The sequence below is a fragment of the Alosa alosa genome, chromosome 6, assembly GCF_017589495.1.
Source record: "Alosa alosa isolate M-15738 ecotype Scorff River chromosome 6, AALO_Geno_1.1, whole genome shotgun sequence".
Lineage (NCBI taxonomy): Eukaryota > Metazoa > Chordata > Actinopteri > Clupeiformes > Clupeidae > Alosa > Alosa alosa.
The window spans coordinates 20,047,358-20,070,367 of record NC_063194.1 but is presented as its reverse complement, the minus strand read 5'-3'; the positions used below and the strand labels follow the sequence as shown (position 1 = coordinate 20,070,367).

At 41.4% G+C, this 23,010-nt stretch overlaps 3 protein-coding genes across 5 annotated transcripts in view; 1 reads left to right on the top strand and 2 right to left on the bottom strand.

Annotated features, from left to right (window-relative positions):
* gaa (alpha glucosidase) overlaps positions 1-7,563 on the bottom strand; it is a 22,418-nt gene extending 14,855 nt beyond the window's left edge. Inside the window, exons 1-14 of one of the 3 annotated variants that reach the window (XM_048246510.1) lie at positions 6,637-7,563; positions 6,292-6,443; positions 5,918-6,083; positions 5,457-5,553; positions 4,693-4,812; positions 4,459-4,577; positions 4,226-4,357; positions 3,682-3,792; positions 3,437-3,550; positions 2,401-2,485; positions 2,199-2,316; positions 1,934-2,067; positions 1,489-1,640; positions 494-642 (exon numbers count right to left, since the gene is read on the bottom strand). In XM_048246510.1, the coding sequence (XP_048102467.1) occupies positions 494-642; positions 1,489-1,640; positions 1,934-2,067; positions 2,199-2,316; positions 2,401-2,485; positions 3,437-3,550; positions 3,682-3,792; positions 4,226-4,357; positions 4,459-4,577; positions 4,693-4,812; positions 5,457-5,553; positions 5,918-6,083; positions 6,292-6,443; positions 6,637-7,197 (2,210 nt within the window). In that variant the 5' untranslated portion in view covers positions 7,198-7,563. The remainder of the gene's footprint in view (positions 1-493; positions 643-1,488; positions 1,641-1,933; positions 2,068-2,198; positions 2,317-2,400; positions 2,486-3,436; positions 3,551-3,681; positions 3,793-4,225; positions 4,358-4,458; positions 4,578-4,692; positions 4,813-5,456; positions 5,554-5,917; positions 6,084-6,291; positions 6,444-6,636) is intronic. The other 2 variants (XM_048246511.1, XM_048246512.1) reach the window with 2 other exon arrangements.
* Positions 7,564-10,117: 2,554 nt separating this feature from the next.
* Positions 10,118-14,801, top strand: LOC125296549 (olfactomedin-4-like). Its single transcript, XM_048246513.1, has 5 exons — positions 10,118-10,305; positions 10,590-10,712; positions 12,475-12,693; positions 13,468-13,621; positions 13,708-14,801. The coding sequence occupies exons 1-5, from the start codon at positions 10,246-10,248 to the stop codon at positions 14,541-14,543; spliced, it is 1,392 nt and encodes a 463-aa protein (XP_048102470.1). The 5' UTR covers positions 10,118-10,245; the 3' UTR covers positions 14,544-14,801.
* A 566-nt stretch (positions 14,802-15,367) lies between these two features.
* Positions 15,368-22,948, bottom strand: LOC125296664 (sterile alpha motif domain-containing protein 9-like). Its single transcript, XM_048246701.1, is given in 5 exon segments — positions 15,368-16,223; positions 16,226-20,697; positions 20,782-20,839; positions 21,654-21,883; positions 22,829-22,948. Coding segments are annotated over 3 exon segments (4,605 nt in total). The 5' UTR covers positions 20,789-20,839; positions 21,654-21,883; positions 22,829-22,948; the 3' UTR covers positions 15,368-16,097.
* Positions 22,949-23,010: the final 62 nt, after the last annotated feature.

The window sequence follows — 23,010 nt, the reverse complement described above, 5'->3', positions numbered from 1 at the left end:
CTGGCAAGGCGTTGGGGGTAGAGGGCAGAACAATGTCATTTGATGTATAGTGTTATTTGTTGAAGCATATTGGATATATTATAAAGGTATACCACTGTCTATTTCATACTATCTAGGTAAAGTGTTTTGTATTGTATATTATATATGCCAATGCTTTCTATATTGGTCTATTGATTGCATTTATTATATTAGTAATGTTTGAAACTATGGTTTATAATATCAAGAGGTATTTCAATGTTTATATTATATTGATATATTATATTATTATAGTATATTTTATAATTGTATATTTTGGAATATGTCCAGTGCCATAGTGTGTGTTAGGCCTATCTGTTATTGCTCTCTTGAATGATTTTTTACTCGGAAATAAACGTCCAGTGCTTGAGAAAGACATAATTTCTGTATCTCCACTTCTTTTCAACCCACAGTGCTATCCAGCCTGTGGTCTTGTACCTGCCCAGATTCCCCTAGGTCTGAGGCCGGTAACACTTACTCGAAAAACAGCGGTCGGGCGACGGTGTCAGCGGAGGTGTGTGCCCGGTGGAAGAGCGTGTAGAGCAGTGGCAGCAGTGAGTACCTGAGCAACAGGGCGCTCCGCATGGCTGCCTGTGCCTCCTCACCGAACACAAACGGCTCTTGAGGCTACACACACACACACACACAGGGTTAATGTTGATGCTCCTCATGTATAACCGAACACAACCGGTGCTCTGTTACTATGACATTCATTCAACAACAAAACACACCTTCACACACAGTTCACAAGTGGGTTAAGTGTGTTCAGATAGAATAATTCTCTCATGTATAATTCATTGAGATGAATTCAAGCGACCAAGGACAGGAGAACCCCGTGTGGTCTGCCTGGTTCACCAAGGACTGAAGCAGATGAAAACATTCATTCAACAAACAAAGAGCGAAGGTTGTGGTTAGGCACCTTCTGGAACTCAAATTTCCCTAGGAAGTATGCAAACAAAAGGTGTTGCAACATCAAAACCTGTGTCAGAGAAGACCCTTCACACTTGAGTCTCATCTGAAATCAGGCAGGTGTGCTCTTTCAAGCTCTTTAGTCCCCAGGTGAGAAGAACTAAGGTACCCAGTCTGAAGCTCCTGCTCAGAGAGGTAATGGGTCTGGATGAAGCAGGAGCCATAACAGCTTTGAGTGTCTTTGCTTGACCCTCAATCAAACAGTGACATGTCCGTGGTCACGCTGACTCTCTGAGTCAACAAACATCTAACACAACTTTTTAAGCTTTCTCACAATACAATAATGAACTGAATCTGGTGAATTTAATGTTGGAAACTAATTAAACATGTTTTGAAGATTTAATAAAACATTGTGTGTACACTTGCTTCATTTTTACAGCTTCAGTATTTGGGAAGCTGCAACTTTGAGATTAATCAATGCAGAAACACAGAAGGTTTAGCTAGTAGTGCTGAAGTCAAATACACTGTGACTGCATGACACCGCGGCCAAGGGGAACCTCTTACCGCATTAGGCCTGTCGTTGTGATTCCTCATGAAAGGATAGAAGGCCCCGAGCTGCATCCACCGCACACACAGTTCCTCGTTGGTGTTCCCTCCGAAGCCACACACATCTGCTCCCACCAGTGGTACCCCGAACATGCCAAAGAGCAGAATAGCTGGGGCAAAAGAGATTAGAGGCTGATTTTCTAAAAGCTTTAAGGAGGTCACTTGGCTCCACAAAATGTAATTTGGCTTAGGATGCTGCAAAGAAATGTATAACCTCACAGTGGGAAAACACAATGGGTTGTTTCCCCAGATATGGACTAAGCCTAGTCCTAGACTAAAAGAACTTCAATTGAAATCTTCATTGATAAAAACTTTAACTCTAGGACTGGGCTTAATCCAATGTACAGGAGGCTGACCCCATGTCTGGGCAGATACAGTAAAGATAATGAGCCCTGGGTCTCACCAGGGACAGAGTAACGCAGTTGTTCCCAGTCACTCCTGACATCTCCTGTCCAGTGTCCAGAGAAACGACCCAACCCAGGGAAGGACGAGCGGGACAGCACAAAGGGTCGTGACCTCCTGACCTTCAGGAGGGCACTGGTAAGGGCACAGCAAAACATTCAGATACAACCACAATGTACTGAAAGAGTTACGTCCAAAATACAGTGTTCTAACACCGAAAACAGAAATCTTTGATGAGATATATGTAAGTAATTAGTCTGACACACCTGTAGGTGGCCATGGCCTCAGTGAGACCATACAGGTTGTGCAGGTTATAATGGGTGGACAAATTCTGCTGGCCAGACATGCACAGGGTGCCAAAATTAAGCTGACCGCCTATCATATCTGCAGAAACAACAGCAGGCAAAATTCCGAATTAGAGAAATATATAGCTGGGAAGTAGGAGGGAGAAGGAAGACATGTACTCACTTGGGACGTATGGTGGCTTTTCTAAATCAGTGTCTGGACACCCATCCACAGAGCCATGGATAAAACTTGCTGGTTCATTCATGTCCTTGAAAAAAGCAGTGAGTCACTATAACCGAATCACTCTATTATGTACTTAACATAACTTCACAGACTTTATACATCACTATGATCATCCCATTCATGCAGTCCTCTATGACGGGAAAATTCTAGACACGAACAGCATATGCCCTTAAAAATGGTGATTCGTTTTTTGAGACTGGTATGGTGGTTGGAACAGTGTAATTTACAAAAACAGATTATACAGTACTGTGCAAAAGTCTTAGGCACCTTACATGTTTTGCTTCAGTAATGCCATGAGGACCATTTTATTTATTTCTCACTCTCACTCTTAATGACCAGAGAACACAGGAAATATGTACACAGTATTTAAATACACATAAAATGTAGTTTTTGTTCTTATACCAGTCCAATTTCAGTCTCAAGCTGCCATTGGATTTGTTGTTTTAGCAGTGTTATATGACACCCAAGGAAGCTCTTGATGGCGGTCGTTTCCCACGCAGGCCACTGACGGGCATGCCTGGCCTGCCAGAAGTTGTTGGTAGACCCAGCTATGGTGGGGGTCTCAAGATCAGCTGCTGACTTGACCATGGCTCACCCTAAAACTGACGCTGCCATATCAATAGCATTCTGGCATGGCACAAAGTGGAGGAGCCACCTGAAACATCCTCGGTGACCCTCTTCATTATATTCCCAGGTGGGAATACAGTGTCAGTTTGTAGTGTCAGCGCCAGAAACAGTACCAGTCAGCTTCAGCTTCCCCCTTGCGAAACTGGTCATTATAACACTGCAAAAACAACCAATCGAATGGATGCAGAAGACTAGAACCTGAACCAGAAATGCACATTTTTTTGTTTTTATATTCCCTCTATCGTTTGGTTAAATTCTAATAAAGACAATGACAAATCAAAATATAGTCATCATAACAAATCTAATTGGTGCCTAAAACTTTTGCATAGTACTGTACATGTGAACTCACAATCCACAAGCCATCCACAGGCACTCTGGCATGGAAGTCTCGGATGCATTCCTCCCACCATCGCACTGTCTCTGGGTTGGTGAAGTCAGGAAAAGCAGTTGGACCAGGCCAGACCTTCACACACACAAACATGCACACGCACACGCACGCACACACACTGTGAGTATATGCAGGCTATTAGCTAAACCAGATTACCGGTAGTTGTATTTATTTTTAGGTGAATTGAGGTGAATCAGAACTCTTGCCTTCCCGATTAGTGTTTGCCCTGTGGAGTTCCTGATGAAGACCCCCCGGCGCAACCCCTCATCGTATGGCCAGTAAGATTCTGGCTGGCTTGTGCTGCTAATCCCTGGGTCCTGTGGGGGTAGACACCTTTAAACTTGGTCCTACAGAAACATCTTTCAACTGGATTCTTAGTGCATTTGTCTTGATTCAACTTCTTTCATATATTCTTTCATATAAGGGGCAGCACTGATGTCCTTTCATACTGAGCTGTCCTGTCCATAGACCATACTATGTTTAATCCTTTTGACTTACAATAACAGTGTATGGAGAGGAAACCAAGGTACGGGACCAAGGCCATATCTCAGCAACAACTTACTGCCCTCATGTGGTCTGAGTCTGTGTTGCAACACTGGGGTAGTAGTCTGCATTTTGAAGGTTGACAATCATTTTTGGCAAGCTGAAGAGCTGAACAGCCACTTGAGACACTGTCTGAAGGACAGTCCTTTGTTTCTTATTGTTATTACAATAATAACAGAACAAAGCCAGACATGGCTCATCACTTGCCAAAATGAGGATATATCTCATGCCTTCCTGGTGGAACTCCTGCACCATCTCTGGCAGGTCTCCAAACCTCACTGGGTCAAAGGTGAAGACCCGGCGCTTGTCTGCATAATCCAGGTCATTCCACTGCACATCCTGTGGGATAGGAAGCGTACATCGAAGGTCACAGTCGGTTGGGGAACTACTTCTGTAAAGAAACAGCAAGCTGTGTGAAAGCAACATTTATTTCTGATTACCAGTGGAAACTTGGCTTCACGCATTCGCCGTGCTATGGATCGTGTCTCATTGGTAGAGCGGTAGCCCCAGCGGCACAGATGAAATCCCAGCGCCCAGTACGGAGGCATCATGGGATACCCTGTGGAGATTGCAGGCCAAATGTTCCAAAAAGGCTCTCATAATAAAAAAAGTAAAAATAAACATGTTACATGAGTTACATGATTTATCAGTCCGGGAGTGAGACCATGACTCACCAATAACCTCCTGGTACTGGCGGACCACACTCTGTGGGTCTGGCCCAAGAAATATGTAAAAGTCCAGAATTCCTCCAACTGACACCCATGTGAGTGCAGGCATGGGCTGCAGCACCACCTCTACCCCCACCGAGAACAACAGATGGCATGGTTATGGTTACAGGCACGATAACAGTCTCTAACGGTACTCTAATGAGATGACAAGATCAACAAGCTGAAAAAAATGCAGTGCTGATGAAAAATGAAAGTGATACTATTTTAGCTTAAAGGGACACCAGGCAAGCCTGATGCTTTTTCTCTACGAAGCTCCCCCTAGCGTCTGTACGTGTCGATACGTGTGCGAGCCCTCGCTCGGTCTGAAGCTCTTTTCCTTTTCTTTGCATCTTCCGTCAAGGGTTTTCGCTGCTTCTTCGCCGGCTCTGCCATTATACACACGTTTGCAACAATCGCTAGTGTTTCGTTATCCTGCCTCTGTGCTTGGGATGCAGGATGTAAACTGATCCTGCTTCTTGCGATGTCCGAGACTTTTTGAGACTGAAGGTCGGTGGGTCGGATACACCGAACTTGCAAGCGGGATATTCTTCCTACAGGCAGTAGGGCGGGCGAGAGAGTCTTCATTTGCACTGTAATGAGTCATTTAACCATATACCGACTTACGAAGATGATTAATTAACACGAAAACGTTGCCTGGTGTCCCTTTAACTTAAAAACAACTACAGTACCAGCCTGTCATGCTCATTAGACGGAGACAACCCCAGGCCTACCCATGGCATTGCTGTTGAGTAGAAAAACTCCATGGGCTAGACCATCACTCTCCTGGACCAGGTAAAAAGGGTGGGAGCCATACAGATTGGCATTGCTCTGATGGAAAAAGACGGATATACAGGCCATTTTAAATGACTTTGTGCACACTGAGTACCAAATACATTATCCAGAAGCAGAGCTATGACATGACACAGACACTTGTTTTTTCATGGCAACCACTCATATTATAATGTATGAGATAAAGTCTGATGTATCCGGGAATCATTTGGATTTAATTTATGTGAATGTACAGATAAGCATTAAGCACAGATATGCACATATGTCAATGCCTTCAATCATTCAACAGTAAAATTGCTTCATGTGAAGAGGCATTCTGAAAACACATTAAAAGCATATTGAAGGTGAGGACAGGCAAGTGAATATACAGTGCTATTGTGAGGTAACAGTCTGCAGGACTCACATGTGGAGCCATGTCTCTGTTCCACAGGGTGACCGAGGTCCAGTTGAGGTCAAGCGTGAGGGGGGTGTAGTGCTCCCCAAGCCCAGAGATGAGGCGGGAGGGCAGGGAGGTGGACATCTGCAAGTACTGGTCAGCGAAGAGGAGCGGGGCAACCGTGGTGTTCAGACTGAGATGCCCCCAAACAAAAGCAGGAATATCCAGTGACCCATCCCCAACACACAAATTGATAGAGAGAGATGCTAAGGATCATGTTTGCTGAAAGAGCAAGTATTATTACTCCATTATTTGATTCCAAAGTGATTTGAAGTCAATTTTATATTATGAAAACAAGGGTTTACAGTGTTTGGAAAGTGTTAACAGTAGTGCAGACTTACAGAACTCGACCATTGGATTTACGATACACCACAAACCCAAAAGGCTCAGAGTGGAACTCTAAGGCATACAATGGGTTCTGAATTCCAGAGGATGGTTCAGGAGGTGGAGGGGGCAAAGGAACTTCATACCGAGGAGAAGAGGGGTCTTTTAGCTGTGTGAGAGAAAAATGGACAATAACTACAACAGGGAGCTCTTCATCACTTCTTTATGTGAAGATCTCCCTGAAGCCATTTCAGTCAATTAGACTGGAGGAGACTGGCTATTGGATTTTTTCCATGATATGCAGGAACAATTGATTTAAATGGATAACAATACTTTCTTTTCTCTAGTATCCACTAACTCACAGTGAGATGCAACCGACCGGCTGTTTCTTCTGCCACTTCCAGCTGCAGAGTTGGAATGTCTCTGGGGAGGTAGGAGGGTTTGGAGCGGGTCAATTTTGCAGTCCTGCCCTTCGAAGTTGGGACGAAAGAGCCCATCTTGTAGCCAGGGTAAGAAGGGGGATAGAAACACCACGGAGGTCCACCAAACAGGTCTGTAGGTAGAGGCACATAACAGCAGCCTCTGTTCTCACACTCGGCCCTACTTAAAGCTCGGTCTCGAGCACAGTCGAAACGACTTTCTGTGGGTACATTGTATTCACAAAGGCTCCTGGCTGCCCGTAAGACTCTCGAAATTGAGCGGGATCTGTTAAGATTATCCACAACCAGAAGACGCCGACTCGGCGACAGTCGACATTCAGGTGTAACCTTTAATGCAATAGATTCTCCCTTGATGTATGGATGAGTCATTAGATGCAAGGGTCGGTAATCTGACAAATAACTCCATAAGGTCAGTGAAAATGTCAACAATACAGACAGAGATGACCAGAAACATTTTGTGAAGCAAATATTAAAGTGCGTCATTGACAAGAAAGTCTTTGCGACACGGCCTCGTAAATGTATTGACTGTTAAGAACTTTCAATGGTGAGTGGTAGTCGCGCACGGTGGTTAGAAATGGTGAGCTTTCGCAATCTTGTATCACAATAGTTACTAATCCATTACGCACCATAATCCGCAGCGTTCATTATGTAGAAAGAAAACACAATTCAAGAACGTGAAATCTGTGAAGAAGCATTAAAGCAGAGAGGGTTCAAGCGGAGCTAGTAATCAAGGATCTTTGATTAAAGCCTACTGTTTTTTTTTATATGCAACTTCATTTGCCACTCCAACTGGTTGTATTACCGTCGACGGCACGCCAGGAAGGACAAAATAACGTGGTGTGCGCAGAACCAAAGCTAGGTTTCGGTAAAGATGAAAAGGTCATTTGTATGGAAGTCAGCCCGTAGGTAGTTTCTTTTACTGTCTATGGTAGGTAGCCTACCCGCTCAGAAAATTATGATAAGAATACAGGCCTGGCTACGTGACGTTAGGTATTTAGAGTCAACTCATGATAGATATATAGATAGATACTTTATTGATCTCCAAGGGGAAATTCAAGGTATCTTTTGACACCACACACAACAACATAAACAGGATGATAAAACAAATCCACATGACTAAAATGAACAGTAAAAGACACTAAAACAAGGATCCATATGCATGTACTGTAGGCTACTGTATAAGCATTAATGATCCAGATGAATGTAATGTAGGCCTAATGTATAAGCATGAGGCACTTGCAGTGACAGGGCAGGGACTGACCCTGTGATTTAATATGCTGTGGTAAGGTGCTCAGTAAGGTGTGTGTCATGGTAGTGCAAATAAGTCCAACAGTGCAACATAAATAATAAATATCAATATAAGAGACCAGTATTAAATATGGACAATATAATAGAAACATGTAAGCATAGTAATATAACAGTTATAGTATAATTATATGGACAAAATGGAGGAAAATGTAAACATAGTAATATAAGAATTATAGCAGCAGTGCAAGGATAGCTTTGCAGTAATAGGGTATCAGTCATTGGTCAAGTATGATAGACCACAGTCCAGACTAGGACATGGAGGGAGTGGTTGTACATGGGCTAATATAGCCAGTAAACAGTGTAGACAGTGTAAGCAGTAGCACAGTGGGCTAGTGGACAGTCAGTACAGTCAGAGGTCACGGGAGTGTAAGTGTAGAGGGAGGTGTGGAGGCAGATAGACTAGAGAAGTCTAACTTTCCTCTTCCTTTAAGTGAAGCATTGAAGAGTTGGATGGCCCTGGGGACAAATGACTTCCTCAGTCTGTCAGTTGTGCATGGCAGTGAGCGTAGTCTCCAACTGGTTAAGCTCTTCTGCTTTATGATAGTGCTGTGGAGTGGATGACAGTCATTGTCCAAGATGTTGATTAGTTTGTTCAGGGTCCTTTTGTCTGATATTGAAGTGCACTCCAGTTCAGCTCCCACAACAGAGCCAGCACATGACAGAGAACAATACACAGAATGGCCACCAGGGTGGCACAAAGGCATCAGTCCAGGCCAGATCCTGACTTTTTTTTTAAAATGCTATGTCGCCATGGAAAACAAACGATGTAGACCTATACACATTTATCATGAAAGAGTCTCACAGTATTATACCAATGAAATTATCACATTCAAAATATTCAGACAAATTTGACAAAAATGACCATTATTGTTGGCCTGTTATTTTGCCTCGTGCCTTCATTCATATAAGCCTGTCATTCATCTTGATTCATATAGCAGCCTTGCAACCTACTCAACTAACGTTATAGCTTTGGGACTGCAGTTGCACAGGCCGACATCAATTGCATCAGTCAGCACTGCTGTGAGTCAGCTAACCAAAATCAAAAGATCTTACCACAAGGGAACCAACAGAGCTATTCCTTGCAAATACGTGGTAGCTGTGAAACATCAGACAGACAATCAGAAAAACAGACAATGCAACTCATTCATCGTCATTCAATAATAAGGCAACAACCTCAGTTGGAACCATTTGTTAGGGGGTGCATTGAAACGGATGGTGTGCATGGTAACAGATAGCGCACATAAACACACCCCGGCCTAGACCCTTAAAATCATCAAGTTGGACTTTGAAACAGGAATTTGGGGGTTTCTCCCTGAGAACATTTTTAATTTTCTGGTTGTTAAACAAATACTAGAGACTGGCCCGTCTTTTGTCTGATTTACGTCAACATTATCCCATGCATTATAGGCCTCCCACTTTTCACTGCTTGACTAAAAAAATAATAATAATAAAAAAAGAAATAATGGACAGTCTCACTCAAAACAGTGCCTTTGGAGTTAATGGAATAATGTGTAAGTGTACTCATGCCATGTAATTAATAAAACAATGCTATGCATATATCAAACTGATTGCCTAGGTGATTTAAATTCTATTATTATTATTATTATAACAGTGTTTATGTCCACATAAAAGCCAATTACACACTGATGTCTCCAGTTTGACTTGCATAGATCGCCTTGTCAGAAGTCGGTGCTCACTGACAGCTCTTCTAGCTCATTCACTGTATATCTCATGGGTATTTTTTTTACTCCATTTCTTTCAAGAACAGCACTAACTATTTTAATACTCCTCCTGATGTTGAAGACACACTGGAATGCCCCAGATGAAGCCAAGGAGACTTTACCACGTGTACTACCACACCACATTGTGTGCCTCTTAAAGAACTTACACAACATATTGGGGTTATGAAATGAGAACAAAATACCCAAAATATGTGTAAAAAGGATGTTGGGAAAAAAGGAAAGGGGAAAAGAAAATGTTTACAATGACAGTTTCATATGTGTACGTACATTTGTGGTTGACAGTTGATCCCATCTTTGTACCTTTTCGCTGACCATTAATATTTCACAACACCTTCACTTCTCCAATTTCAGCATGTCATAAAAAAAGACCAGCCCCTTCTATGTGGATGTTTAAACCCATTTTCATGAGGCATAAGAGTTTGTTTGTTCTGCGTTCTGAAGAGGTCTAGTCCTCTTCTCTTCATCTCTCATCAGGAACACGATGTCTTTACTGGACTATATGTGGAGGACAGTTGGGGTTTTGTTCATCCTCCTCATGAAGGTATTACATGCATTACTATATACTTTAAAGAAAAAAATACAAACATCAAGTTACAGAAAACTCCTTCGTGACCAGTAAACAAGGAATAAGTCACAAGGAAGAACAGTAATTCTAGATTTCAAATATTATTTTCCTGTGACCTTTGATGTTGTTGGGTGTTTCGCAGTCATAATTCATATTGATTTCTTCTTCAGTATGTGTGAAAGGTTAACAATAAAATGCCATCTTTTCAGAACTGACTGAATACTGAGGGGGGTTTTCTTTTTGTATTTTCGCTTTTGCAGAGTGCGAGTGCCACTGACTGCTCTTGTGAGCTGACTAACGCTGAGAAACCCTTCCCTAAAGATAAACTGATGAATATTGAGAAATCTGCTGTGGAATGCAATCAGAAAATCCAGTCTGCAAAGGTAGCCTACACACTGTCTTTTTAAAGTTTATTTTTGTGTATTTTTGCTTTTATTCAAATAGGACAGTTAAGAATGACAGGAAGTGAGTGAGTGAGAGAGCATTGGGAAATGTCCGTCGATGAGATTCAAACCTGGGCCCCCGGGTTGAAGCTACTTACCCAGCAACTGACAGGGCCCCCATATAGAATAGGCTATATAGTATTATGGGGCTGGGGCCCAGAATTATTGAATCTATTAAATCTCAGAACAAAGAAAGTAACAGCATAGATTAGTCATCTAGTCATCAAAGAAGTAAATGTTCTTGATGAGTACTAAAGACAGTACATATTATACAGAATTGTTTTAGAGAATAGATTTTGGCAATTTCTCATTTACTTGAGAAATCTTAGTTGTATTTGGGGTATCTACTATCTCTGTCATATGTAAGCATTTAAAATCCAAGCTCTCTCTTTCTGTTGTAAAGTTACTAGGATAGCTGTTCTTTCTTCCATCTGCATTTGTGTGAATTTATGCATTTGTCTGTCCTCTACCCATCTAACTAATGTGTAAAAACTTGGGCTGTCAATTGATTAAAAATGTAATCAAATTAATTACATACTCTGATTAATTAATCCAAATTAATCACAAATATCATTTTTGTTGTGAAAGTATTTTAAATATTTAAAGGAGAATTCCGGTGTGATATTGACCTAAAGTGTGTTGAAACATGATACCGAGTGTGAACGTATGTCTTATAGCTCATCTCGGCTTGTCCCCTGCACTCCAAAATCTGGCACTAGTTAGCCGATGCTACCAACAGGTTTTTAAAGGGGGTGCCTCGGGCATCGGCCTAGCCATGCAAATAAATCACTGTTTTACACCATTTATGAGGCTCAAAGTAGCTCCACACTTCCGAGGGCCCTGACATTTAAAACGAGACATTGAGAACTTTGAAAAAGCGCTGGTAGTTTATTTACAAGACGATTTATACAGACAGTACCTTCAGGAAGTTTACCGTTCGCCGCCATCTTGAATTTAGTCATGATAAGTCGAGCGGCGAGTACGAATGAACAGATATGATAAGGGATCAGATTCCAAAAATAATTCCATGGAAATGCATGGATTCCAGCAGCAACTGGAATCCATGCATTTCCACAGAATTATTTTTGGAATCTGAAAAAAATCATTGAATAATCAGCATTAGTGACATTAGAGTTCAAAAACTCTTTTATTATTATTTTCACTGTTCAAATAATGGCCATAATAATCTATGATATGACCTAATATGCTGAGGAAATAAATTCAAAAGTGCTTCGGGAAGAAGTTTTTTTTCACATACAAGGCATTTCAGGCAACAGATATAACACCATGAAAATAAATTAACACTCCCCTCAATGTCAACACTATTTCTTTGCATTGATGTGCAACTTTAGAGTTGACGAACTCCGGTGATATGTAAATTCCTTGCTGCAGACATTGCAGAGGACTTTATTTCAATCAACAACTTATTTTTATCAACACCATCAGGCTGTTTTTTAAAAGTAAATGTTCCAATCAATGATCTAGGCAGCACATTTTGTTCTCTCCCCTTCATTTTACAGTCTAGTGGTTACTGACTAGAACGGCTCGGGGTCAAAGGTCATACGGGATCGATTAATCTGCCCTATTTTTTTAATCAGTTATTTTTTCTCAAATTAATTAATCAAAATTATCAGTTATTTTGACAGCCCTAGTAAAAACATGTCATGTCTGTCTATGAACCGTTTCATTTCTATATGTGTAGATGTCAGATGAAGCTGCCTTGCTTCTGGGCTTGCGCCAGCGTCTGCTGCAGCTGCAGGAGGACGTGTCCGCACTGGAGCGTGAGGATGACGGTGGCTTGTATGGAGCCGTGTCTCTACGGATTCTAGAGCTCGAGCTGGCCGAGGTCTTGCAGCTCATCAACAAACTCAACAGAACACACAACACGCACCAAAGTCTCAGCAGAAAAGTCAATGCAACTGTGAGTTTCAAACTGTATCAAGATAGAAGGGTGTGGTTTAAATATAAAATGTCACTTAGTAACGTAGACAATGGTGTTGCTCATACAATGGATTCCATTCATATTTTAGGAATTGAATTGGTGCCATTTACATTCAAGCAATTTGTTTTGTTGTTGTTGACAAGATATTAAGTAGTTGTTACATAAATTGACAGTGACCCTATGTTAAAACTAGATGTACCGCAGAGTGGTACAAAATATGACCGCCGCCCAGTCCAGCACATTTTTTCCACAAAAAGAAATCACGCTGAAAGGCCTATATGATTCTAACTGTCTCACTAAATTGCATTATCCACACTCAATTCTCACTGGTATCTGCTAGACAACAAGTACCAAAACATGATTAGTTCATAGATTTCACATGTAAAATTAATTTTATACAACCCCACCTCCATCTTGCCTGTTCATAATTCTGAGAAATTCTTGATTGTTTGTGTTATGTTTATGTTATGTGTGTGGGTGTGTGTGTGTGTGTGTGTGTGTGTGTGTGTGTGTGTGTGTGTGTGTGTGTGTGTGTGTGTGTGTGTGTGTGTGTGTGTGCGTGCTTGTGTGTGTGCCGCTTCGCTGCGCGGCGGTCATAATAATAATTGTGAATTCCTGCAGACAACATTTCAGATATTACAGTTTTACCTCTTCCTATCTAGATATCCCTTGAAAGTGTATTTATGGAAAACCATTCCAACACATTTTGTTTTTCTTGAGAACATTTTTCTTTTTTAATAAAAAAAAATCTAGATGCTTCAGGTACAAACTGAGCTGAAGCAGCTGGAGAAATTTGACCACATGCAAATTGCTCAGACACTGAAGGAGAATAAACGTCTGAAGAGAAGTCTGGCCCAGTGTCAGGAGGAGCTTCTGGCCACACCACCACCTCCTCCAACTACCCCAAGTAAGACTACACCTGCCTCAGGTAACACCTTAATTTGAGGCTTTGTTTTTTCCCGTAACTGATTCATTCATTCCCCTTCTACGCAGCAACCTGCCCTCAGGGTCGCCCTGTGAGGGTGGAAGGTCCCAGAACGTACACAGTCACCCAGTATGGTACCTCTTATACCTACGGATCCTGGGGCCGAGACCCACGGCCTACAGCCGGAAAGGAGAGTTGGTACTGGCTGATACCACTGACGAGCAGTAACGTCTACGCTAACTATGTCCGTCAGTACACCAGCCTCAGTGCTCTGATTGCAGGGGTAAGTCCGAAGGACGTCGCGATTGCTTCTGGCAACCCCACCACCAACACCATCCAAGGCCCCAATGTGGTGATGTATGGGGATGCGCTGTACTACGGCTGCTACAATAACCCCTCTGTCTGCCGTTTCAACTTGACATCACGAGTGGTCACCACGGCGTCCCTCCCCCAAAATTCTGGGATCAACAACAAGTTCCCCTTCTGCCACCTGGAGGCTTGCTACGTCTACACAGACTTAGACTTTGTCACAGATGAGTCCGGTGTGTGGGTAGCCTACACCTCGGCAGAGAACTACGGCAATGTGATAATCAGTAAAGTGGAGCCTGGTGATGTCCCAACGCTTGGCCGCACGATGAAGACCTCCCTTCACAAGCGCACGGCCACCAACACCTTCATGGTGTGTGGTGTTCTCTACGCCACACGGTATGTTAACAAGGAGACAGAGGAGATCTTTTACTCCTTTGATACAAAGAGTGGCATGGAGAGCTACAATTTGAGCATCCGCTTTAAGAAGATGCACACTAACATACAGTCCCTCAACTATAACCCTTCTGACCACAAGTTGTATGTTTATAGCGATGCATATGCCATCACATACGACATTATTTTTGAATTAAATTAAATTTATGACAGTGTACTGAGTCATATGAGACAGTGCACTGAGAAACACTGTTTAGCCTGCATTATTTTATTGAAGTAAATTTGCTATGATTGAGCTCTCACATTTCCAGCTTTAATAGTTAGAATATCATCCTGTTCCTGGATAGATAATTATTCTTGTGAGACTGAATTAGTTACAAAGCTAAGCTAATGTGACTGCTGCATGGTGTTGCCATGTACTAGCCAAAGAAAATAAAGCATGCTTCTCTACTTCTCTCCATCCAGTCTTGCATCTCTTTGTGAACTCCAAGTGTAATATGATTGTGTGTGTGTTCTAAAGCCATAGTCATCCTCACTTTCAGAAGTGTTTGAAAAGTGTTGTTTAGGCATGACGCAAAGTGACGCGACACAAAGCTGCTCTAAAGCCCTTGCAGAGCTTATTCCTTTTTTCTAAAATGATTGCTACATGTTAGTGGCAAGATTTCATTAAATAAAGACACGTAAATGCTAAATATTATTATTTATGTATAAATAATATTTTTTTGGCCAAACAATACAGTTATTCTAGCGCAATGGTTGCCAATGCAGAGTAGCAGCACCAGACACAGTTGCAACTTTGTAACATTCGAATATGCCCATTAAGCCCATCATGATCAATACTAATCAATACCTGAAGTATTGGTTTTCGACAGATGATGAAAGCAGGGGTGCTAATCATTGTGGCACGCAATTGTGGTAAAAATATTCCCAAAGAGGATTGCTAACTTCTAATGTTTTTAATGTTGATGAATCATGTTGATAAAGACAAACTTTTGTCTGAATAAAGAGAAATATTACAATCCAAGAGAAGGACATATTAGATTTTTAATATATATTTGGATAATATTAACAGTTAAACATGATTAACAATATTCATAACATTAAGACTAACAGTGAAATTATAGATGAAATATGAGGCACATAGTTGAAGTAATCGTAAAAAAACATTTTAAATCTAGCCATGTATAACAAGAAGTCCCTTTCTTATAAAAAATAAAAAGTATATCATATCAATTATATGATATTACTTTATATGATATGATATATGATTACTTCATATCATATAAAGTAATTTGCTCCCATTCAACATTTGACATTAAACTTTTGAAATGTCCTCTTTTACAGAGATAAAAACGGCAAAGACAGCATAGAGCCAGACCCTCATGTATGACTCAGATATGTGATATTGGGCAAGGGCAACAGATTTATGGCAAAAATAAAGAGCAACTAGTGGAGGGATATTCTGCTGTTAAATTGTGATGAGTGAATGAAAAGATATAGCAAATAAATGCACACATAATAAGAGTGGGAAAGCAAGGTTGCAGAATTCAATAACCTAGAATACCTTGCCTAGATCAGTCAGTCATTAAATAATCAGGTGATAAGAGATGCTATGGAGAGGGGACACGTCTTGATAAAACAAAATACTACTGACTTTTTTGAACAACGTAACACAGAGAAGTTTTCTGCAATGTGTAATTATTCACTTCTGGTAGTAAAAATGCATACAGAAATTCCATGATAATCTCGGATTTGACTACAACTTTGCTGTAATGTTGTAGGCCACTGGGCCTCGAAAGGTGAAACCCAAATAGAAAGTGACGTTCTCATTCCCATAAGGCACAGAACCTGTGTTCAGAGCAGGGATGTTGAACTTCCTCCCCCGGGACCTTCAAGGTACACAGTCCCATCCTCTGTCCAGCCAGCTACATGCTTGCACAACTTTGCAATTTCTGGCATCTTCCACACCTCCCCACGAAACCACTTCATCCTCTTCTCTGAAACGCTCAGGAGTTTTGTGATCTTTTCCACTTTAGTTTTGTGAACAAACTTCTCAAAGCCATTTCCGTTACCCAGGAAAAAATGAGTAAATATCCTCCTCCTTCTCTGTGGGATATCCTTCATTTTTGTCCAGTAACTACGTTTGAGGAATTCCACTGCTGAGAGAACTACATCATATTTTTCATCCTTCACATCCTCAGTGTCATGCTCTTCTGGCCAGTAAAGCAATGTAAGAAGGAAGAGAGCACTTGACAAGCAGTCTCGTTTCTCAATGGGAAATTGTTGGGTTAGCTTCCGAAGATCCTTGAGAGTGGCCAGTTTTGGGGACTGAGGTGAGAGGCAACTCAGAGCAATGTGAGTGGCTATGTAGTTGGAAAGATCCATCTGATCCAGCTTTGCTTTCAGTGGATTCCTTGGGTACAATGAGATGATGTCTTCAAGTATCTTGACTTGGTCTTTGTCCTTCAGGTCACTTAAAAGTGAGAAGATTGTGGTGATATTTCCCCCACCAAGGCGATATATCAGCATACGTTTCATAAAGGGAGTCAAACTATCTGGGTTAGACTGACACTGTTTTTTCATGGTGTCAAGAGACGTATCACAGAAGTACTTTCCGTACACAGAAGACTTATTTACCAGCCAGTTCTTGGGGTGGTTTATTTTAGCCTCACAACTTTCTGTGGTCTCTTCATCATCAGTGCTCAAATCAGTCTGAAAGTAGCTCAGGTCTTCTGATATCCACTCCAAAGCTTCACGCATTGAGGATTGAAGGTTTTTCAGTTTGGAATGAAAATTTTCCCATGGTTTTATTACTGCCTCAGGAATGTAGTCAGTGATCAGGTATTTCATGCACTCTGAATAGCCATAGTTCTTGTTGGAGAAAATATGTAGGGAAAACAGGAGTTTCAACAAGCTGCATCCCACTTCTACTGCAGCAAAAAAGCCTGAGTTGTTCATGGTTTCAACATCTGCGATTGCTGCCTTTTCACACTGTTGAAAGCACTCCAAGGCTATCAGAGCCGTATCAATGGCATCTGCTGTGTTTTCAGGCGTTCTTGTAACTTTTTCAAGTGCTTTACATTTTGCTGTGAACCATCTCCTGTAAACCTGACCTCGTGTGTCTAGTATGTAGGAGTTGGTAGGCATTTTAGAAGCTGCTATTTCTGCCCAGTGCTTCGCGTCTTCAAATTGATCATAACGATAATTGAGACGGGCCAGTTGCTGAGCAAAGAAAGCATCTTTGTTGAAACGCATGTATGCCTCCTTAAGAAGCTCAATGGCCTGCGCAGGACTTTCATTCTCTCGTACATAGTCGATGAGTGGGGAGAAGAAACTGTCAAATTCATCACCTTTGCTTATTCTGCTGCGCCTCATGAACAGGGCTCGCAGAAACTTCATGTAATCATCTTTGCCAAACCTGTTCTCAAACAGCACATCTTCGTGAAGTAGATCCAATGCCAGTTGGCTTTGCAGCTGATCATCTAAGAGCTGGTGCAGTATTTCCTTGGCAACCAAGGGATGAATAATTCTAACTGACTGAATGTACGTTCTATCATCTCTCAAGTGTATGAACACCAATTTTGCCTGCTCACTCAGTGATCTCTCAAAGGTATGCTGACGAAATCTATCCATGTGGATTGAGATGGCAAGCAGGGCTTCACAGTGAGACTGAGAGAGGAAAGAGTTCTGCACGTAGGTATTCAGCAGTGCCACATAGCGAATAAGCCGAGTGACCATTGACGCATGGTCAATCCCCTGAAGCAAATGAGTGACAAACTGTTGAACATAATCAGCAACCATCTGATGATCGAATTCTTCACTCATCAAAACAAAGGTCAAGATAAACTCTGGCTGGTACTGTTGCTCAAGTGTCTTTCGTTTTCCTGCAAAAAGTCTCTTTTCCTTATCTGAGAGCTTGTGAGTAACTGCAACATTCTCTAAGGGTGACTCTCTACACATTCGCTCTGGGTTGTGTGACCTCCTGCAGCTCAACAAGATGAAACACAGTGTTCCACGTGGTATTTTCTTGGTGTTGACTGCTACCTCTAATTCATTCTTTAAATCGTCCAGGTATTCTTTGTCACAGTCTTCCAAAAGCAAGAGAACTGGGAGGCATTTTTGGGTGTCCTTTTCCTCATATTCTCGAAGATGAAATGCGTGCTCTGACACCATGGCTGCAGAGTATGATGATTTCGCCACAGCACATCGTAACATTTTTCGACTGTTCCAAAGAACTTGCCTGGCCACTGTGCTACCACCACTGCCAGGATGATGATATATATTCAGGCAACTGACAGGCAGGTCAACATTTCTTCTGAGGTTGTCATTGATAAGGTCTGAAATTTCTTGATAAGCATCCCTCTGAATGACCTCCCCAACAAACTTTTTGTCTGCAAGCCAAAAGTTCAACCAACTAACATTCCCTCCATGATAAAACTGCCTTTCAATTATTTCTTTCTGATCTTCAACAAAGTCAGGGTTAGTTTCATCACAATGGTTGACACTTAGGATCTCAAGGGAATACATCCTTTCCTCTTCACGAGTCTCAAGGTTGCACTCTCCTTTCACATAGATTGGCAAGTGTTTTATGGAGCGTGAGGTCACGGGCTGGATGCGCTGTAGGGTTGCATTAACATGACTCATTTTCATTCCAACAACGCTTGAGCGGTTTACGGTTTCCACACCACAAGACCCCTCTGCAAAGCTCTGCCACTTTTGGAAGTTGTCTTCTGATTCTGAGATACATATGATGTCTTCGTGACCCTCCATGTCAGTAAAGAACTCATAGAAAGTGTGAAGTAAAGGCTTTTCAACAGGGGATGTGAGCAGGAATATTACCAGGAAGGTGCCTTTTGGCAATATCTGTTTACAAATCACTGACACACATTCTCGGAGGAGAGTCATTTTGGTTTTGATCCATGTCATTTCATCACACTGAGGTTCATTTCCTTTGAAGTCATTGCGTCCGTTGCAAAATATCCAACTGGTTTGTTCAAACAAGTGAAGATGACTCTCAAATTCACTGATGCTCATTGTGTTGGGAATTTTGTAGTTTTGCATGAAATGCAAGTTTGCAGCATGGTGTTTTGAGTACTCACTGCACAATCCTGACACCTTGGAGTCTGCATCAAAGTCGAAAACACAGAAAAGCTTCATATTCAACAGAAAGTCAATGCTGTTCAGATCTTCCTTTTTGAGTTTGTTTGTGATGAGAATGTACCATTTTTCCTTCTCAATGAATTTCTTGCCACTGGTTACAAGCATTGTGAGCTTTCTTCCAAGGTCTTGGCTGAAGTCTGGGCTGCTTTCAAAACATGACTGCTCAGCCTCCTCTCTTCGGGAATCCCTGTCACGCACCCTTTGGTAAAACTCATTTTGATCATTAACCGGTTCTGTTTTTGAGCCTACCCTGCAATAGATGGTTTCCTTCTCAAACTCAACCTTGTTGGATTTCTCTTTAAAATTAGGAAGGCGAACCGAGTACACTCTGTTCCTCACAATGCTTATTGCTGGTACAATGTCAACTTCCACCACATACCTCTTCTCTGAGCTGTTCATATCAATCACCTCAATAAACTGAGGTGGCCGTATGCACTGTCTCACATCCTCTCTGTCAACACTTGAAAAGGATCTCTCAATATGATCAAGAGCATCGACATAGATGTCTTTTTCTAGCACAGGCACACCAATGATCTCCCCATGCACATAGCCAGCATCATCTCTACTGTCCATTACACCGAAATGTATGGTGCCATTTGATCGTATGTTCATGCAACCAGTGCCAAATTTGATGACCTCTTTGGCAAATTTAGCCTGTAGTCTTGTGCGGTCTAAACTTACTGCAACAGCAAATGACTTGTACTCATGACAGGGAGAGATAAGATCGATAATTCCAGATTCAGGTTTTAAGACATTGTTCTTAACATAAGTAAAATCAATACCATCTTTGCATAAGGGTCTAGGCTTACAGTCTTTCTTTGAGGTTAACCCAGGCAAGGTCTGTGTCTCAATGTTTGAAGAGGTTTCCTTGGCCTTTGAAATCTTGTCCTTGGTGTCTGGATGATTGTTTGCATCATCACCTTCGCTTTTAAAACTGTCTTGATTTTGGGGGACTTTATGTGCTTTTTGAAGAGATTCAACAAGTTCATTCCTCTTCTTGATGATCAACAGAGCTGGTCCAGATTTCATTCTAGTTTCTCTTTTCAAATAGTCCTCTGTCAATTCCAGAAGAATCCGCCCATCTACCTCCTCTTCATTGAGTTTGGTCACATATTGTTCTTTTACGCCGATGGACCTCAGCCAGGAGCTTACCAAAGCCTCTGTCCATTTTTCAACAGGAACGTTGTCAAATTCTGCTGCAAACAATAACAACATATCAATTAATTTATTTGAGATGAATGGAGAAGTATTATATTTCAAAGCATGCTCTTTACACTTACCCATCATTCAAATTGGAGGACTATTTTCAGTAGGTGTTGTTTAATCAGGTTTAGGTACCTGTGAAAGAAAAAATGTCTACACTGAATTGTAGTTACAGTATTGCAAATTGTGATCAAAGTAGTGCAAACCAAGTAGCCTTGCACAGGTATACCTCCATTTTTCTTTTTATCATGCCTTTTAAGGTTCCCTTCAGCAATTATGCTATCACAGAATAACCACCAATAATACCAACTGAAACCTAATACATGTTCAGACTTTTCAAAGATAAGGTGTTAAATTCCTTGTGCTAAAGTGGATTTCCCAAACTGGGCAATCAACAACCAAGTTTATTTCACAGCATGACACAACATATTCCCAGTCCCACCAGGATTTCCTTCTTTGAGATTGTTGCGGCCTAAAATGCCTGATTTCCTGATTGTGATGGAAGTTGCGGTTCTATAAATGTTTGTTGCAATGAATTGTGGGAGGAAGTGAAAATTGCAAAAATAGTTTTTTTTCGAGTTTAATGTCGAGTCAACTTTAAAATTGACATGTCGAGTTTAATCTCGGCAAAATCTTTTTCTTTATGTGTGGCCCTAATACTCCACTGCAGTCCATGAGAATATGTGGATGCAATTAATTTTCTATGTCATTAGTTAAAATAAATGTTAACAAATTACTCGAATGAAATCTTTTGTGGATCAATACCAAACCTTCCTCTTCTACGACGTGCTTGCCCACCAATGTCCCTATGCAGTGTGCCTCGAGCATATTTGACTGCTTCTCATGGATTCCACTTTTTCCCTATGTTCACTGATGGGACAGTGTTCTTGATAACTGGATTCTAGACAGGCAAGACTGTGACAGACCCATCTCCAGACTCCACACTGACCTTAACACATTTGAACTCCTCCATCAAGCTGGTCATTTAAAACTTCAAAATTCCTTTCCCCTATATTGCACTTATAGGAGGAATCCAGCGATTTTTCATGTAGATCTCCGTTCGTGAGCCCCAATGTTCATGCTCCCAGAGTGTAGTGCTGTAGCAGCCTGGCTACTTTACCTGCTGGCTGCAGCAACTTGAACTTGTCGTTTTAGGTTTTTTTCTCCATAGAGAGTACTCTGTGACCTCAAAAAAGAAAGATCTATGTGAAAAATCGCTTTCTCCTTTAAATGTAATGTAATGTAAATGTAAAGTCAATCATGGCTGCATGTGACATTTTTTACAGATCAAAATGACATAAGCCAGCTGTTTTGAGTTAATGCTATAGGCTATATTTAGAATAACTTTCTAATAGAGAAGACAAACCATTTTGTGGAATGATGCATCATCGTATGAAATTTACAATAATGTGACTCAAAAACTCTGTGGTAGGCTATAAATTACAAGATTTGTCGAGGTCCGATCTTCTATAATAAATATAATAGGCTACATATTCCATGTCCACCAGATAGCGCAATGGCACGGAACTTCACAGAGCCGTACACGGCTCTGGTACTTCATGCCTTATAGCTGATGCATTTCATCGCCACTAGATGGCGCAATTTCACGGCACTTCGACGTGCAGTAGGCTACAATGGCGCTATCTGGTGGACAGGAAATATTGAATGTATTAATAATGCCTTACGTTTTTCAGAGGCGCAAGAAGATATTGTAATTCATTACCAGCTATTATTCTAAACAATCTGATCGATTGTGTGTTTTCTTTTTAATTTTAGTTCGTTTAAGTAAGAGTAGGCTACTGTACTCTTTGTCTGTACCGCAAATGCTTACACCAGAAGTCAACCTAGGCTGTGCCAGGAATGACGCCAAGCCTAAAATGGCCTGGGGCAGCCAAGTGCGGACGTTAATTGTAGCCGAAAACGCAATCTTTCACGATGGATTGCAACTAGCCTATACAACCTTAACGCTTACGTTTTAGCTAACGAAAGTGTTTTTGATTGTTCGCTGTCGTAACTGTTGTAAGAACAAAATAGAACAATGTGCCCAATTGTATTACGAATGCCAATACAAGGCCAACAAACGACAAATTACCACGCATCTGATTTTCGATTTAGCCTACTCACCATTATATGTAGTCTAGGATATCGCCCGCAAACAGAAATATAATCTCGTAAAATATGCCATTGTCATCCGAGTGAAACCGAGGTCGATCAAACTCGGGATGCTTCCGATTTGCTGCTCTATGCTCAGTGGGAGGGCATTAAGTGGCTCGAATAATGTTTTGTGGAAATCGAAACTTAGAGAG

What these genes read in the sequence shown, in the direction of transcription:
- LOC125296549 (XM_048246513.1), top strand. Translation starts at nt 10,246, where the DNA reads ATGTCTTTACTGGACTATATGTGGAGGACAGTTGGGGTTTTGTTCATC. An exon ending in TGTTCATCCTCCTCATGAAG is followed by an intron (nt 10,306 to 10,589) that starts GTATTACATGCA and finishes TCGCTTTTGCAG; the next exon opens with AGTGCGAGTGCCACTGACTG. An exon ending in GCAGAAAAGTCAATGCAACT is followed by an intron (nt 12,694 to 13,467) that starts GTGAGTTTCAAA and finishes AAAAAAATCTAG; the next exon opens with ATGCTTCAGGTACAAACTGA.